Below are 19,507 nucleotides of genomic sequence, written 5' to 3' on the forward strand. Positions count from 1 at the left end.
TGCTCAAACCACTTGATCACATTGCTCTCTATGTATATAATCATATTCAATTTTTCATGTGTAACTAATTTTGATAGGACATAGTGTCCATGAAAAGTACAGTGATACCTTGACATATGAGTTCAATTTGTTCTGTGAACAAGTTCATAACTCAATTTACTTGTATGTCAGAGCAAATTTCCCCACTGAAATGAATTTAAATTCAATTAATCAATTCCAGCCCCCTAAAAACCAATACAATTTTCCCCTTTAAGAGCTTAGTCACAGAATGAATTACTGTAAAATGAACAATTTTAGTGTCCCGTTCACCATCAAAAGCCTTGCCAACAATGCTACCTATTAGAGGCCAAGCTGGAGGCCAAGCTGGAGGCCTCCCTGTGGTATCTGGAGGAGGAGGAGGACCTGCGGGGCTTGGGGCGAGTCTTATCCATCCGCTGCCCCGCCCAAGGCCATGAGCAAGTCCTGCACTGGGTTCAGGGTGACCTGTGTGCTCGGGGCCTGGTGGAGAAGGAGGCTTCGTGCCTTGTTGAAGGCCATGAGCAGGCCCTGTACTGGGCCCAGGACGAGCCATGCACCCGGCACCTGGTGAAAGGAGGTGCCTACCGAAAGCTGCAAGCTGGCCCTACTTAATATGATGGGTACTCTCACACTAGCACTACCTCTTGCAAGGCTTGGGTCAGCTCTCTAGTGAGAGGTTACACTAGCATGAGAGTAGCCAACAGTGCTGGGTGTGACTTGTAACTCGGGCCGAGCAATGCCTTGTCTCTCAAAAAATTCATATGTTGGGTCACTCATAAGTCGAGGTATCACTGTATTGTGCTATTATTCTTGCACAACTACCCAAAGTGAGTCCATAGACCTGAGTAGGACTCATTTCCAGTTAACGGTACATACTGTACAGCTGTGCAGAACAATCCAACATGGAGAGGGGAAAATTTAGAGATATACCACCTCATCCATTGTTCAGCTTGCTCACTTCGGTGTGGGTTGAAGGAACATGTACACTCTTAGTACTGGAGCTGGTTTTTATTTCTACTAGCTAAAGACACTTTTTTACACTAGCGCCAAACCATGGCCGGGGAATTACCAGGATTAGTCATTCAGTGAATGGAGAAAGTTTAGATTTTGTGGATTCTCACACTTCATGAACGTTGCTTTATGAAGCATCCAATTACATGCAGTCTTTACTAGCAGAGCTTCTCTTTACAGACAGGCAAGAAAAATCCTATAACATATATATCCAAGTATAACTTGACCTCACGTATAAGCCAAGGGAAGGTTTGGGGGCCAAAATTATGGATTTTGTTATGACCCATAGACAAGTTGAATGTCATTTTGTAAAGAGGCCAAAGCACCAATGCTGCTCCAGAGGGCCAATCAGCTTTCCCACCATTCCTGTATCTAGGCATTCAGCAAGCCAGAAGCAGCATGATCGTGGAAAGGTTAGAGGAAGTCAGTGTTTCTTTTAGATTCTCCCAGGATTGACTAAATTCCCACCTTTCACCACTCTCCTCAAAGAAGGGGATGGTTCCTTTTTTTTTCATGAGTTCACTTATAGTAGTCATGTTGACCCTGGCTATGTCAACCCAGGTTTTTTGAACTGATTTTTTTAGACTTATAAATGAGTATATAGAGCAGGTATGGGCAAACTTGGTTTTCTGGGTGTTTTGGACTTCAACTCCCACAATTCCTAACAGCCTACCAGAATTGTGAAAGTTGAAATCCAAAACACCCAGAGGGCCGAAGTATGCCCATGTCAGATATAGGGCAATATTTTCTAGTCATCAGCAACATAAAAAATAGGGTTCCTCTCTTACCTATTGGAAAAGCAGAAAATTCTCCCCTATCCAGCCTATCTCACTGAATAAATAGCCCTCATACCCCACTATTCAATGTTAATTAACACAAAGTTTAGAACAGTGAAAACTGTGCTTTGGAAACATAATTATCTCATGATAAGAGGGTAGAGACTGAAAGAAGACTGAAAGAATGTGAGGTTAAAAAAGCAACAGGATAAGCAACATAGCTGTGGCTGTATAAATTATTTTATGTAGCAGGTATCTCATGGTTACATAAACTTACACGTAATCTAATTTTCTGGAAGCAATGTAGCTACTAAGTGTTCGATTTAATGTAAATCTCTCTTAATCTCTCTCTCTGTCTCTACTTATACACATAGACACTGCAATTGCAACTTGCTGGCCTAAATCCAAAATATGTGAACACTGGACTTTCTCTCCTGCACAGCAAACCACCTTCCATATGTCAAAGAAATCTTCCTGAAAGGCTCTTTGGGCCCATCTTTACTTTAAAATTTCCTCAGCTGACAACCCAATAATTTCCTCTTAGCCAGGAATCTGGCCTGATACTAAAACAGAACTAGTAATGTCAGGGTAATGCAGGTGGTTTATTTCTTTGTTTAAAGCATTTCACACCACACTTTATCCAAAAAAACTCCCATAGTGGCTTATACAGATTTAAAAAATAGCACAGTATTTGTCCTCTGCAATTTAAAAGCATAGCATAAATGGAAAAGGAATCCATTGTGGGAGGACTGAATGTTAGTCCTGATTTACAAACTTCTGTAAGCAGTTTAGCAGATTGTGGAGCAAGATCTAAAGGCAATAGAAGGACTACAGCTTTCTCCCCCAATGGCAGTTATTAATCAATGGAATTAGGACCATCTCAACTGAACAATTATTTGTTTAACTTCTTTTCTTTAAATGCTGCCTTTCCCTCAAAATGGACTGAAAGTGGCTTGCAATAATTCAAAATGAAACAGTTTAAACAATGTGTGGTAAAAAAGTGTTAAACAGGAAATTCAATTTGAAGCATTATTGTTAAGAAATTAATTAAAATGACTAAAAACAACACAAAGCATATATTACATATTAAAAAACAAAGTACCTATTTTATTTCCTTGTACTTCCACCAGGTGACAGCCTGTTTAAATAACAAGGTCTTTGCATACCATTGAAAACAAGATTCGAGAGAGGAGTCAACTGAGCCATCACAACTAAAGTGGTATAAAACTTAATTGAGTCTGCATTGTAAATGAACCTTATATGTAGAGATGCCAGCTTTCAAAGTGTGAATTGATGGCCTTGTGACCTATGACAACCCCAATCAATTTCATAGGGCAGTGGTTCTCAACCTGGGGTCCCCAGGTATTTTTGGCCTTCAACTCCCAGAAACCCTAACAGCTGGTAAACTGGTTGGGACTTCTGAGAGTTGTAGGCCAAAAACATCTGTGGACCCCAGGTTGAGAACCACTGTCATAGTGTTTTTTTAAGCAAGGAGAAAACTCATAGAGCTTTGCCAGTTCCTTCCTCTGAAACAACAGTCCATAACACCTGGTTTATTTGGAAGTCTCCCATTCAAATATTAACCAAAGCTGGTCCTATTTAGCTTTCAAGGTCATACAGGATCTGGTACCTTTAGGATATTTAGGTGGGTCCTGAAATAAATTAAGACAAATAATGCTTAGTAAAGTCAGAGCCGGCCCTAGGTATTTTTCAAGTGTAGGAGAACAGAATTTTGGCGCCCCCCCCCCCCAACCAATCACTGAAAAATAAAAGCGTTGGATAAGCTAAAATGTTGGATAATAAGGAGCGATTAAGGAAAAGCCTATTAAACATCAAATTACATTAAGATTTTACAAATTAAGCACCAAAACATCATGTTTTACAACAAATCAACAGAAAAACCAGTCTCGACTGCGCCCCCGTATGTTTTGCGCCCCAAGCGACCGCTTAATTCGCCTCATTGTTGGACCGGCTCTGGTGAAAGACAGCAGGAAAAGAGGAAGACCACATTCCAGACGGAGAGACTCAATTAGGGAAGCAAGAGCCTGGAGTCTGCAGAGTTGCTGAGGACAGAATGGATTAGAGGTCTCCCATTCTCAAAGTCACCATAAGCTGAAGTTGATTTGAAGGTAGCTAACAACAACATTATATTTTTGAAATGGTTGGTACCAAATAATTTATTGTAACAATGTACTAAAATCTATGTTCATTTTTGTATTACTGACCCCATGTTTTAATATGTTTTGGATACATTTCTGTAGAAATGCATTGTATAAATGAAAGGAATGGGTGGATGCTATTTCTGAGAATGAGTTGAATAGCAGTGACAAACATGGAGGAATTGGTAAGGGGGAACTGTAAGTATTCCCAGCTTCCAAATGCTTCTAGCATAAGTTTGAAATGGATGTTGGTAGAGGCAGAAAAATGATTTATTCACTGAAAAGATAACATATGAACCACTCCAGTTGAAAAACAGTGCAGGAATTAAAGCTTTTCCATTTCCTGATATCTCTGCCTGACATATTTACAAAATAGCAGGGGGAAAGTTGCTGACAATTAAGTATCTTGGTATAATTAGATTACTGCTTAGGAGCTTGGTGCTTATCTTCTTAAATGGGGACAACAATCCTTAGAGATGGGTACTCTGGAAATATTTGTAGAAATATGAAAGGAAAGATTAGCAATATAAGAGATTTTACCTATAGGAAACACCATTAAAACAAAGAGGAAAGCTACGGTCATACATTTCGAGACTGTTATATATAGTTTTTCATTTCCCATTTTGTTATGTCCTCTTTGCATTATCAGCTGCTATTTTTTAAATGTTGATTTTAATCATGCATTTAGATATTACTGAATGCATATTTTCTGAAACATAGATTTCTAAAACAATTTCTATCAGAAGATTCACTTTAAATCTATATGATTTGTGAGAAAATGTGCTTATCATAAAATTTAGAAAATAAGAAAATTGGAAGGATTTGAATATTATTGAGAAAATGTGAAATAAGTCAGGTTTTGTTAAAATTTGCAAATTATCCTATACTTGCCAGAGATAAAGAGCCACTTAACTTAATAGAATTTGCTTTTACATAGACATGCATAAGATTGCAGCATATGCCCACACAAATATTAAAACAGGAATAGGCTTGGACAGAGATTCAACTATTACCTGTACAAAGTTGTAATTAAATGTAAAAAAAGAAAAGAAAAGAAAGCAGGAGGTGAAATGCAAGAATAATTTGGAAGAGCAATTTAGCTGTTAAACAGAGAAGACTGAAACTGGGCCAGAGTTAAAACATCTGTTCAAAAGGTCAACGAAAGTGGAAAATGCTAGTGAATCCCAGTTGTCTTGTATTTCATAGTGTCATTTGTCAGAACCAAATGTGTGAATACTTGAAGCTAACTTGAGAGGACTACATAACTAATTGAAGATTTGTAGATAAATTTTACATGTAATGACTCCACAACCACTCTCTGTATAATTCCAAGTAATTCAAATTGTTTTGATATTGTATTTTTACACCAGCAATTTACATGTTCTAGGCAAAGCTAAACACGCCTACAAAACCAGGGCTGAATGTGCAGTTTGATCTGGAGTTGTTCTTGAAACAGTTAAGTTGCAATATTCACATTTTATTAGTCAGTTATATCCTTCCAGGAATGCAGAGAAATTTATTTCTTGGTAACATAACAGATTAGCCATGACATGAGTATGTCCTTTAAAACAGTATGGAAAATTCATCTTGTTCAGAACAGCTGCCTTTATTACTAATCATTTGCAGTAAATGTTTTAGGACTCATACTATTTTAATCCGCACCAAGCGGCTTAGGCTTCCACAATGCTCCCAAACTTATTTTAAGATGAAATCCAAAATCAATTCTTCTGATTATTAATATTTTCAGTAGTTCCCTTTGAAGATTGTTTACTTGACGCTCAGGCTGAGAATAGCTGGTGGAGGGCTTTCTCAGTAGTGCATCTCAATTGCAGGTATCACTACTCAATCATGAGTGTGTTGGACACTGAAGTGTGAAAAGTAGACTATTCATTTTTTTTCAACAGACACATAATAAATTAAAATGTATTATATTTGTGATATGAATTATACTTTTGCTATGAAATTCAACAAAATAATTGCCTGATTTATTTTTCTGTAAATTGGGCGATTCTGCATATTATATTTACTTTGCAATTCTTACATTAGTGATAGTTTCTCGAAAAAGGTTGGAGTACATTTGGCCAGCATAGCTGTTGTGACTGCGCCTTCGGGGATTATGGTTGATGGTGATGGGATTCGAAGAGGAAGAAAAAACCCTCGTGATGAGGGTTCACTGGAGGAGTTGCGCAGGAAGCGACTTAGAGAGCTATATGGAGGATCTTCTGAGGAAGATTCAGATGGGGAGTTTGGGGAAATGGATGCTGAGGAACAGGTGGTGGCTGGGGAAGCGGGCACTGAATGGGCACAGCCACCGGAGATGTCTGGGGATTTGAGGCCTATGGATACTACTGAACCTGGGGTTTCTGCAGGAGCTGATCCCACTTGGGATGCTTGGAGAAGGGAGGATGGTTCTTTAAGTGTTCATGGGGCTAAGTGTGGGCAGGATGATTGGGACTCCGACGAATTGCTAGGTACTCCGGATCCACGAGCTCTAGCTGTGTGGAGTTCGGACTCTGAGTAGATTTGGGACACCTGGTGTTTGGGTGTGAGTGTTTGGTCACCCAGGAGGAAGGGGAATAAAATGGGAATGTTTGGCCACTGCACTTTGCGTGTGGCAAGGTGTTGCTGAGGCGCCATTGGGATCTCTGTGTTTCCGTGAAGACTGGACTTGGACTGTGATTCGGATCTGCTGATACCATCTGGCTTGGCTCTCGCTGTGTCTTATCGTGGACCTGGTTTGGATGACTGCACCCTCTTCGGACTTTGGATTGAATTTGACCTGGCTTCTGTCTACGCCCTCTGACTGACGACTACTCCCGGCTTCTGACTACTGGTTTGCCTTTCGGAATTTGCTGCTGCCTCCTGACCTGACCTTGGATTCTCCTGACGACGGCTATTCATCATCCCTTTGAAGCTCTCGGCTTTATCTGCACCGTGGAAGCAGTTTACTGCTCTTCTAGTTGTTTGTTTTCAAGCCAGTTTGCTGTTTTTCTTTTGGAAACTGTCCCTTTAAATCCGCAGAGCCGGCTGTCTGTTTTCAGAAACGGTTTGGAGCCAAAAGAGGCTTTTGCACTTTCAGTTATACTCTGCAGCTTCTGGAAGGTTTCAAGCCTTCATTTATTTTGCATATTTTCTAGCAGTCAACTCAATTTGTTCTCCAAAGCTGAATTGAAGTATCTTTTAGTTTTTATTGAATGCCAGCGTGGGAAAATAGCGTGGCTTGTTTTTGAGTTATTTTTGTCCAAACTACTCTTGAAACACTGATAAGTGAAGTGTTTCAAAGATACCTTTTGTGTTTATGTTATTTCTGGCTTATCTTTTGAATAAACTCTGTTTTGTTTGTTAACTGGCGTCTGACTCTTGACAACAGCCAATGGTGAGGAATGGTGGAAGTTGTTCTTTTACAGCATAGAATAAATTTGAAGGTGCCCCATGGACCACCATGTCAGGGTATTGTGTATTGTGAAATGTTAAAATTAATCTGGATTCAACAATTATGGAGTTAATGAGAGTCTGCTATGATTGATGTATCACAGGACCAATGGGGTCAAGTGTGTTTTGACCGGGACTTACTATCTATTTCCTGTGGAATGCGAGGGAGTTAGTTTTCCTGTGTAGAACGGAGAACAGCGATGAGCAATGAGCAGCGTGTGTGTGCATGAGTGTTTCGGCAAGCACTCATGGAGTAGAAAGGACTGAATTTGCTCTGTCTGTAAATAGAACATGTAAATAAAGTTGTTTGCCGTTGGACTACCAACTGAACCCTCATCTGCTGGAGTGAGTTTGTCCAGTGCTGTTTTCCACACGGGGAAACAGTCTGGAGAGAAGGAGGCAGACCGGGATGGTGAAGTTTTTGGATTTCAACTCTGCTACCCATCATCCCCGCCAACACACCAGCCATCAGTATACAACACCCCATAAAATAGATCTCCTTTTTTTAAAAAAAACCCTGAGATCATTAGTTCAGGTGCTATCCTTTGGAACAGCAATATAAGGTTTACACACACAGAAGTTGGCATTGTGTTGGTAACTTCCAACTAGACCGGACTGTTCAATAATTGCTAAATGGCTAGTTAACACATAGATAAATTCCATTAATTCAATGAGCCTACTCTAGTTAGGACTACCAGTAAGGTTTATGCCATACATGGAGAAAATTTCATCTACTTACTTGTGACCCATTTCATGAGCAATAGTAAATGCAAGATTCAGTCCATTATCCTCTGCAATAATACATTTTCGTTTTTCACTGCACATCCCATTCAGATAAGCAATGCCTGGGAAAAAACAATCACAAATATTATACTGCGTACCACTACTGCCACCATCATCATTACAATTTTATTATGTTCCGATATCCAATTTATTAAAATGCAATCTATTTTCAACAAGAAACACAGCAGCTTGTGACTTTATAAAGAGAAATACACAATGCAGGTGAGAAAATTGTGCCTTGATTTGATATCATGGCACCAATCTATTCTTCCATAACTGCTCTGAATCAAATGAAATGGGAAAGTTGTGATGATATGATGAACAAGTAAACTGTGAATAAATTAAAAATAACTTTAATACAGATGCAAAGGCAGTCTGGCTGTTGGCTGCATCCAGGCAGAGTACAGTAAGAAAAAAAATAATGCTGACAGTTCTAAGATGACAGTAAATATCTTTGAAGAAAAGTCCTCAATTTATTTTTGTTGAAACCTAGGCCCTATCTACACACTTGTTTAAAATGGTGTAGGGGGCGCATTATCCTGATGATACCTCAGGATAGAGTTTAAATTCTGATTTTCTGTGCATTTTCTGCAGTGCAGATGGGCCCCTAGATTAAAGAATGAGAGCACATGTACATTGACTAATGACATCAGTGTAGATGTGGATCAGATGTGTAGAAACTACATGTCTCATGGAGACTATCCTGGATAACCAAGCCAAGGCCATGTTAACGCAACCTTGTCCTGGGTTATCCAAAACTGGAGTAAAGCCCAAATTCTGGAGCAGAAGTTGGGCCTTCCCCAACTTTAGTTAGTTGTGACTACAACTGGGTCACTTACTCTGCACTGCATCCAAAGAAGTGAGTTTACATCAATGAATGTTCATGCAAAAACAATAAAATAAAAACCAGTCAGTTTTAAAAGTAATCCTTCATTTCTTTTTCAGGCTCCCCCGTCTTCCTTCTTTTTATCTTGTAGAAAGTAACTGAACATTACTTTGGGCTCCAAATTTAACAACAGTTCATAAGTAACTTGATTTGAGATATTTAAGTGCAGAACCGAAAGTGGGTGGTCACTCTTTAAGTGTTTATAAGCCAAAGAGCTGTATACAGTATTTTTTGTATATAGGGAGTCAGCCCTGGTTAATCCTTGGATAAATGCCAATAAAGACCGCACACTATAAGCCACGTTTCAGAGAAAGAAACTGGCAAAACCGCCACTGAGTATTCCTGGACTTTAAAAAAACAGGAACATACAAACACTATCTAGCATGGTCTGGATAAAGGAGAATAAACTGAAACTTAACCCAGAGAAGACAGAGGTACTCCTGGTCAATCAAAGAGCAGATCAACCTTTGCTGAATGGGCCTACACTGCCCCTGAAAATGCAAGTCTGCAACTTAAGTGTGATCCTGGAGTGAGCCTTGAGCCTGGAAACCTTCTTAATGCCTTCTTTGCCTCGGTCTTCTCAGAAAAAGAAAGCCATCTTCAACCTCAGCAACACGGAATGGACGAAGGATTGGGGGAAATCCAACCCCAAATAGGGAAACAAGTTGTCCAGGAACACTTGGCCTCTCTAAACGAATTCAAGTCCCCAGGGCCAGATCAGCTACACCCAAGAGTACTGAAGGAACTAGCGGAAGTTATTTCAGAACCACTGGCAATTATCTTCGAGAGTTCTTGGAGAACGGGAGAAGTCCCAGCAGATTGGAGGAGGGCGAATGTGGTCCCTATCTTCAAGAAGGGAAAAAAGAACGACCCAAACAATTACCGTCCGGTCAGCCTCACATCAATACCAGGCAAAATTCTGGAAAAGATCATTAAGGAAGTGGTCTGCGAACACTTAGAAACAAATGTGGTCATTGCTAATAGTCAACACGGATTTACCAAAAACAAGTCATGCCAGACTAATCTGATCTCTTTTTTCGATAGAGTTACGAGTTGGGTCGATACAGGGAATGCTGTGGATGTAGCGTACCTGGATTTCAGTAAGGCCTTCGACAAAGTCCCCCACGACCTTCTGGCAAACAAACTAGTAAAATGTGGGCTAGACAAAACTACGGTTAGGTGGATCTGTAATTGGCTAAGCGAACGAACCCAAAGGGTGCTCACCAATGCGTCGTCTTCATCATGGAAAGAAGTGACAAGTGGAGTGCCGCAGGGCTCCGTCCTGGGCCTGGTTCTGTTCAACATCTTTATTAACGACTTAGACGAAGGGTTAGAAGGCACGATCATCAAGTTTGCAGACGACACAAAACTGGGAGGGATAGCTAACACTCCAGAAGACAGGAGCAGAATTCAAAACGATCTTGACAGACTAGAGAGATGGGCCAAAACTAACAAAATGAAGTTCAACAGGGACAAATGCAAGATACTTCACTTCGGCAGAAAAAATGGAAATCAAAGATACAGAATGGGGGACGCCTGGCTTGACAGCAGTGTGTGCGAAAAAGACCTTGGAGTCCTCGTGGACAACAAGTTAAACATGAGCCAACAATGTGATGCGGCTGCTAAAAAAGCCAATGGGATTCTGGCCTGCATCAATAGGGGAATAGCGTCTAGATCCAGGGAAGTTATGCTCCCCCTCTATTCTGCCTTGGTCAGACCACACCTGGAATACTGTGTCCAATTTTGGGCACCACAGTTGAAGGGAGATGTTGACAAGCTGGAAAGCGTCCAGAGGAGGGCGACTAAAATTATTAAGGGTCTGGAGAACAAGCCCTATGAGGAGCGGCTTAAAGAGCTGGGCATGTTTAGCCTGCAGAAGAGAAGGCTGAGAGGAGACATGATAGCCATGTACAAATATGTGAAGGGAAGTCATAGGGAAGAGGGAGCAAGCTTGTTTTCTGCTGCCCTGCAGACTAGGACACGGAACAATGGCTTCAAACTACAGGAAAGGAGATTCCACCTGAACATCAGGAAGAACTTCCTCACTGTGAGAGCTGTTCGACAGTGGAACTCTCTCCCCGGGGCTGTGGTGGAGGCTCCTTCCTTGGAGGCTTTTAAGCAGAGGCTGGATGGCCATCTGTCGGGGGTGCTTTGAATGCGATTTCCTGCTTCTTAGCAGGGGGTTGGACTAGATGGCCCATGTGGTCTCTTCCAACTCTACTATTCTATGATTCTATGATTCTATGAAACCCAGGTTTTCATTTGTTAAAACATCTGACATGTTTGAGCCTGTAAATACTCTTTAGGTCATTTTCAGTAGGCTATATAAAAATCACAAAAGAACATTACTACATCTTTGTATATTATTTTATAGCCAATACATAGCTACTTCAAATCAAAGCTGTAGAAAGTTCTCAGCCAGGAAATCCAAAACTATTTAGTGAAATAATGAAAGCATATACAGTAGAGTCTCACTTATCCAACATTCTGGATTATCCAACGCATTTCTGTAGTCAATGTTTTCAATACATCATGATATTTTGGTGCTAAATTCGTAAATACAGTAATTACTACATAGCATTACTACATATTGAACTACTTTTTCTGTCAAATTTGTTGTATAACATGATGTTTTGGTGCTTAATTTGTAAAATCATAACCTAATTTGATGTTTAATAGGCTTTTCCTTAATCCTTCATTATCCAACATATTCGCTTATCCAACATTCTGCCGGCCCGTTTATGTTGGATAAGTGAGACTCTACTGTGTGTGTATATATATATATATATATCTTGTAAGTAGATGTCAGAAAAAAACAAAGATAACATTCAAGGAAGTACAGTAGAGTCTCACTTATCCAAGCCTCGCTTATCCAAGCCTCTGGATAATCCAAGCCATTTTTGTCGTCAATGCTTTCAATATATCGTGATATTTTGGTGCTAAATTCGTAAATACAGTAATTACAACATAACATTACTGCGTATTGAACTACTTTTTCTGTCAAATTTGTTGTATAACATGAAGTTTTGGTGCTTAATTTGTAAAATCATAACCTAATTTGATGTTTAATAGGCTTTTCCTTAATCCCTCCTTATTATCCAAGATATTCGCTTATCCAAGCTTCTGCCGGCCCGTTTAGCTTGGATAAGTGAGACTCTACTGTATGTAGAAGTATGTGCGCAATGGGAAGTATGTGAAAATTAAGAGATTTTGTTAAGAGTGAAATGTTCAGCAAGTTAGTTTCTTTATTTAAGCTCTGAAACATTGTCTCCAACTTTAGAAGATGTCTATAACAATAATTTGTCACAGGACTTGTGTTCTGTAGGTCTGATTATAACCAGAGTATTTTACACAATGTTTGTCTGTATTTCTTGAATGTGCTCTTCACTAGGATGTGAGAATATGACTTTAGTAAATAAAGTGTATCTTTTTAGCATCCTGTGAAATGACTTCGTTTTCTTGGGGGAAGTTATAATGGTTAGCATTTTGCTGATCTTGATTCCAGCCAGGAGTAAGAGCTCTCCATCACAGAATTTCAATCACACCAGCGAAATACAAATCCCAGAACTGAACAGAATGAAACTGTTATAGTTAAGTGGTATCAAGTTGCTATTACTGTTTGATGTAGCAAGACTCTGAGACTGAACAACTGGCTGAATATAACTCTCTTTCTGTGTTTTCCCCTAAGAATCTAGTATTCACAAAAAAGAAAGGAGGGAGGAAAGCAAAATAGGAGAGCTACAAGAGAATGTATTTTGCCTCTACAAGGAAAGAAACAAATGCATCCACTTCTTAGCAGCTTGAGTGAATATGCTAAACAGGCTGGAAAGGTTCTGCTTAAAATAAAACAGTAGGGATATCAGAAGTCTTGAGCAAATGAGAGAATTCCTGATTATAGATTTGCTATTACTTTGTGAATCACAGTAGGCAGACAAAAGTGAGACAGAGATTCCACATCTTCAATGACAACCTCCATTTACACTTCATCTCAGAAAATTTAACACTTAATACAGTCCAAATGCTTTAGTGTACCTATCAGTGGACTGTAAACTCTTCCACAATGAATCCATTTCAATCACAGTAGTTCTGGGCTGGATAAGCTGATACACTGATAGAAAACATACACATCAGATTTACACTGGTGCTTTTAATTTTGCTAATTAACAGGAGTTCTGTCTGATTTCTTATGCAAACATAATAGAAATGGTAAAGGAAACATGGTGCAGAATTAACCAAGCAAGGTTCTCAGTGACCTGTATTTGAAAAATCTACCAATAATACACAAAACCAATATTAAATTACTTTAGCTTTTCCTTTAGCTGGGTTACAAGGCAGATAATTCTTTAAAGCATATGCTTCTGGAACTATATGTACTAGAATGAGGAATCTTTTTTCCTCACCTAATGCCTGACTTCACTGTGGGATACCATTTCATTGCAGGGATTCATTGTTGGTATGTGGACACACAATCTATCTTAATAAACCCAGAATATGCATATACTGTATTTTCTTTCCCCCCCAAAGACCTTAAATTAGAGTTGACATAGATAAACTCAGCCACAGTACCAACAAACACAAAACCAAAGCTCACCTTTAATGCAGCCTCTGGAGAAAGCAACAATAATTTAAAAAGTAAATTCAATTTCTAAATATTTTCTGGAAAACGGTACTTTAATGCATCAAAAATAATGCTTTTCAGTCAAACAATGGTATTCAGAATGTGTTAGATCTGTAAAAGACTTTATATTACACTTTTATGTTTATTGTACCCATCGCTTCAGAATTTCTGGTAATTTTATATCTCTAGCTTTGTACAATTTACAGCATCCTCCAAACACATGGCTCAAGCCAAAATTAATTTTTAAAAGCTAGATGGCAAATGCATATCTATGGTCCTGCATTTCCAGTTTCAGAATAATCATCTACCAATAGCTTTGTTTAAAATTTAAACAAAGCTAATGGAAGATGATTATATTGAAAGAAGATTATTACTCCTTCCCATGTGAACTGATGCGGTAAGAAATCTTATCTTTAAAGTTTAAAGTTTAAAATCTGAACAACTTTAAAGACAAGGTTTATTACCATAGCAATTCTCAATATAACAACAACAATAATTTGTTACCTGCCTCCCCACACAGCTATTAAAAGAAATGCAAGGAGAAAAAAGCATAAAGAGTAAGTTTCTAATTCATTATGGACATGGTGACAGAAATAACAGTAATTTGCAGAACATCATCTACACTATTTTACTAGGACAATTTAGGGGGAATTACACTCCACTTTTTCATCCAAAGAGGGCATGATATACACTTTGGAAGTTCTCAGCTGCAACGTTAATATTTTTTGACTCACCAGGATGAAAATTCTTTTCACTTTAATGCTTTTTATCTGACACTTTTATTATTTTAAAAGTATCAGTCATTTAGGTGTTTTGTTCTTTTTGTTTTACATTTATAGAAGAATGAAGAAAAATTGAATACATTGCTGCTCATTACTAAACACCAAAAAGTCTGGTAAAAAAAAAAGAGAGACTTCTGTTATTTCCAAATTTCCTGATTTGCTCTTTTGGAAAAAAAAAGTTATATTTCTGGAATCTAGATGATTGCAAAATATCAAAGACAAACAATGTAGTATTATTTTATTTCTTATTAAGCAAAGTTGACCTTGTGTTTGAAACCCACATCAAACGCTTGCTACTGAATGTAAATCAGCCAACTACCAGTTGTGAACTAAGTTCAAGTCTTGTCTTTTGTTATTAATGTCACGTGTTAAGAAACAGAAACTGGCTTCAAATGAGCAGCTGCTCCTACTTAGCAATCACAGCATTAGGTAAAAGAAAGATTTTCTTTAAATATACATATATGTTCTCTGCTTCTTCCTGTGGCTTATTAACACAGCTGGAATGGTTCCAAGGTTAAATCCACTAAAAGTAAAGGGGGTGTGTGTGAACAATTGATCTTTTGTAATGATCTTTCTCCAGTTAATCCCATGGATTTTTACAAAACTGAAAATTAACACCTTCTCCTGAAACATCTTTGCTTGAAACCAGTAGGAGCATCTGATAATTTTTTACCAAAAAATGGATGGAAGGGGAGGTTGAAAGAGCTGATGGTTTCTGTGTGCTAGAACACAAAACAGGCCTAAAGACATAATCAGATATGTACATTTACTCAAAAGTAACTTTCATTGAACCCAGATGTGTGCATATGAACTACAGCCTTAGTATATGAAGTATACAATTGAAGATTGTGTATAAGTACAAGGATAAACTGTTTGGTCAGCCTATGACATTCAGATTCAGCTGTTATAAAATACACATTATTATTTGGTTTTGAGCAGTAGAAAAGACATAGCAGCCATATGCAAAAACTGTCTTCGATGTTAAGCTTCCATGATACTTGAGATCTTTTCTGCTGAGATACTGACCTCTCTAACATTCGGTTTCATGCAGGGATGGAAAAAGTGTGACTGGAGGGCATCATTTTAATGACTTCCCAATTCCTCTACAAAGCCTTCAAATCTCCATATTTCTTTTTAGAGCTGATTTTTTACACACACAAAAATCCACAAAACATACCTCCAAATTGCTTTAGAATGTGACCATTCATCTTATATCAAATCCCATACCTACTCAACATCTTTTTTTAAAAAAAAAACTGACCAAGAATGGCATCATATCTCTTCAAGATCGCCACAAATGCAATATGGCAGCCCAAAGGAATTGAAGAGGCAAAATTTGACTACTGTTCTTGAAGCAGTCCCCTACTCCTGCAGGTTTAACACAATATTTGCTTCTGGTAACCCAGGCAAACTGCTGTGTACACAACTGGACACAACGTGAAAAAATAGATATTATTGGCACAGTTGTCATACTGGAAACACCCAGATTTTAAACCTTATCAGAACTCTATCCCTAAAATAGGTTCATCATTTTGGTCAGTTCCTTTCAAATTTTGACTAACATGTAGATTTGATTCTCTGCTTCTGCTAGATGGAATCCTAGTATTGCACCATACCCAGAAAAAAATGCTTTGAGATAAAAACCCAAACCCACTTGTATTAAATTCACCCCATTGAGCCAGGACAATATGGAGATGCTAAACAAACCTGAAGAAAATTTTGCTCTGAATATCAAAAAAAGAGGAGAAAGCCAGAGTATAATATAAAGAAGAATCAGACAGGTTTATGAGAGTTAAGATCATGAAGAACTTCCAGTGGGGATCAGAAAACATGCTGGTACAAACATCCTCAATTGTTGAAAGGGGAAAGTTAAATTTGTGGGGCTACTGAAGTATGATGGATTGGAAAGTAAATAAGCTTGCAGCATATATTAGGAAGACAACCATGTACCAGAGTTTGGAGCAAAGAAAACAAAAGACAAAGGTACGTTTTGTTAATACATACATGGAGAATTTCGTCTGAATTTCAATGCTGGACTGTTCATCCAAGAACAGAATCTACTTTAGGTGGAAGGAGAAGGACAAGCAACTGCTAACCCAAAAACTTGTTTCAGAAGACTGCACTACTGGCTTTTAAGCAGCTCTAAGGGGTATGAGATAGAAGAGAATGGCCAAAATCTGAAATGAATATGTGAACATCATACTGGATCTAGGTCTTTGAGTGCACCGTAAAATACAAAGAAAGTTGTCGGTGGAAGGAGGCTAAAAGGAGAGAGAATAAAGAATCACAGATTCATATAGAATTGGAAGAGACCACAAGAGCTAATCAGTGCAATCTCCTGCCTTGTATTAAAAAACTGTGGAAAGAATATGGGAGGATTATCTTCATGCCAAAAACAGAAACTGCCATACCAGTCAAAGAACTAAGTCTGAATGTATATTTTTATTTTTACATAAAAATTGTAAACACATGCCATATTTAAAACAAGATTTTCTCATTTTAGAATGAATCATAGTAACTATTACTGTTAAATATTTTTTAGAATTTAACATGTATATTTCTCACAATAATAGTGGCAAAATGGCACTACCTAGAAGAATCCTCCACCTTGTGTGACTGTGGAGCAGAACAAACAATTCTGCATCTGTATGCTTGCCCACAATGCCCTGACTCATGCACAGAGGAAAAAGTCTTTAAAACTAAAGACAATGCAGACACTGTTGCCCGTTTTTGGTCTAAAATTATTTAGCTGCTTGTGCTCCCTCAATTTTATCAGTTTTATACATATTTATGCAATGCCTTTTGACACAAAATAAAAATATTATAATGGTACAAGATCTTTGAATATAGACTGCAATACCCTGAACCATCAGATCTCAAACCACTCAAGAGTCTTCAGTTGTCAAACATTTGAAATACATTAAATAATAGAAATAGCAAATGTGATACATATTATATTCATGTGTTTTTGTCTTCTTTTTAAAAAAACAAACACAAGTGTTTCTGAGATGCACATACTTCTGAGCATGACGGGGGAAATTAACTTTGACTTGCAGCTCTGTTTCTAAGAAACTAATATTCATTTTCTTTCAGAATACCGAGTGTTTCCTATTAGGGAAAAGGGGATGGAGAGGAGGAGGAGGAGGAGGAGGAGGAGGAGGAGGAGGAGGAGGAGGAGGAGGAGGAGGAGGAGGAGGAGGGCAAAGAGCTTTTTTCACCACTATTATTTAAGAGGTATAAAAAATATGCTACTTGGAAAGTGTTCCATGCTACAACATAGACTAGAGGGAAAAAGATGACTAATTTGTCACTTACAGCACAGCTATATACATATCTAATTTAGAGTTCTACTGAGTTGAAGAAGATTTACTCCAAAATATACTGATATAGGCTGCAACTTTCAAACAAGTTAATCAAGAGCCATGAGAAGAAAGAATAGCCAAATCCGGAAAAAGAAACAGGAAACAAAGCTATAGGGCAAGTATAATCACAGTGCATTTCTAGTGATATAATGAAATTATTTTTGTTATTGTAATTTGACTGCTAGACCTAAATAGAACAATTTTATGTGATTCATATTAGTATTGAATTACGATTCAACAATGGAGGACCTTATCACCAGCGTGAGATCTTGTTGCAATCATGTTATTTAAACAATTGGAAACATAGCAGATTTGAAACAAACACTTTAACACTTTTGCCGCCATCTCACATCTTGTTGCTTTGTTAATTCTAGCTCCCATGACAAGTCTAGCACACAGCCTCACTGGACCCTCATCCTTTCCTGTGTTCCATTTACTCAGCACCTGCATGGCAGTGTCAAGAGATTGCACCCTGGAGGAGGATCATGCCCATCTCTACACATTACTACAGTTATTCCAGGGCTGCTGCAGAAGGAAACTATTACACCAGAAATAGTGCTACAACTCCAAATATTGGGGTCATTAATGGGATTATATTTTTCTTGCTGAGGCAAATAACCACGTGAGAGAACATCATGTTCCATTTTAGGATGACATACTGATCTCATTTCTTTCCTAATATATGGTAATGGGAGGAGAAGTGCACACAATTGAGTGAGCAGCTATTATGCATCTCTCAGTGCTGGTTCTTCTCTCTTTCAACAACAATCAGAAGGGCTGCTCTGAGGATCCAACTTCCTCAGTTTTAGGGGATAGATGAAAAAAACAGGCACAATTTGTTTGGCTACCATCATCCATAAATGTCCCCCCACTTTCCAGATAACTTCAGAAGGGCAGTATTCTGTATATTGCTTCCAGGGAATTGGATAAAAACACACATTCCAAAAGGAAAGATAGAAATAAAACAACAACAGGGATAGATAAGGGGAAAGTTGAAAGTTTATGTGAGGTCACAAGAAGAATAGAATCTAAACCCAACTGATTTTAGAATTGGCATCTACCCGTTAATCCGGGTAATAGAATGTAACTGCATTATCATGCTTTCTTCCAACTTAGGCCAAATCGTATCCCTTACCTCTCATGTTTTTATGGTGTAAATTTTGAGTAATTGTTCAATATAGTTGACTCTCCAATAGTTGACAGTCAACCCTCCACAACTTGAAAGTATTTTTTAATCCAGAAAGCATGCCATTTCTATAATGAGCAACATTTTACTATGCCATTGTACACAATGGGACATGAGCATCTACAGAAGATGGTACCCATGGAAAATCCTTGAACCAAGCAGATATATCAAGGGCCCACTGTATTTCTATTTGCTATAACAGTGACAGATATTTATATAGGCTATAGACACACATACTTCTTTTAGATTGACCCATGATTTTACATGAACTACACAATCAAATGTATTTAAAAAAAACACACACACACACACACACAAGAACATTTGGAAAACCAAATAGTGCTGAAACACAAACTTTAGTATTAATGTCAAAATTAAGCATCTTTGGATTCAGACTTGAAAAAAAAAACTTTTAACTGCCACTGAGTCTTGTAATTTGGAATTTGGTGATGCATCGGAAACATCTGGCAAAAAAAGCACTAAAGACCTTGTAA

General features: G+C 38.2%; 1 protein-coding gene across 3 annotated transcripts in view; it reads right to left on the bottom strand.

The window, feature by feature from the left end:
* adamts19 (ADAM metallopeptidase with thrombospondin type 1 motif 19) overlaps positions 1-19,507 on the bottom strand; it is a 139,282-nt gene that overhangs the window by 65,179 nt on the left and 54,596 nt on the right. For all 3 annotated transcript variants that reach the window (XM_062972125.1, XM_062972124.1, XM_062972126.1), the window contains one exon: positions 8,136-8,241. In XM_062972125.1, the coding sequence (XP_062828195.1) occupies positions 8,136-8,241 (106 nt within the window). The remainder of the gene's footprint in view (positions 1-8,135; positions 8,242-19,507) is intronic.

This window comes from Anolis carolinensis, chromosome 2 (genome assembly GCF_035594765.1).
Source record: "Anolis carolinensis isolate JA03-04 chromosome 2, rAnoCar3.1.pri, whole genome shotgun sequence".
Taxonomy (NCBI): Eukaryota; Metazoa; Chordata; class Lepidosauria; order Squamata; family Dactyloidae; genus Anolis; species Anolis carolinensis.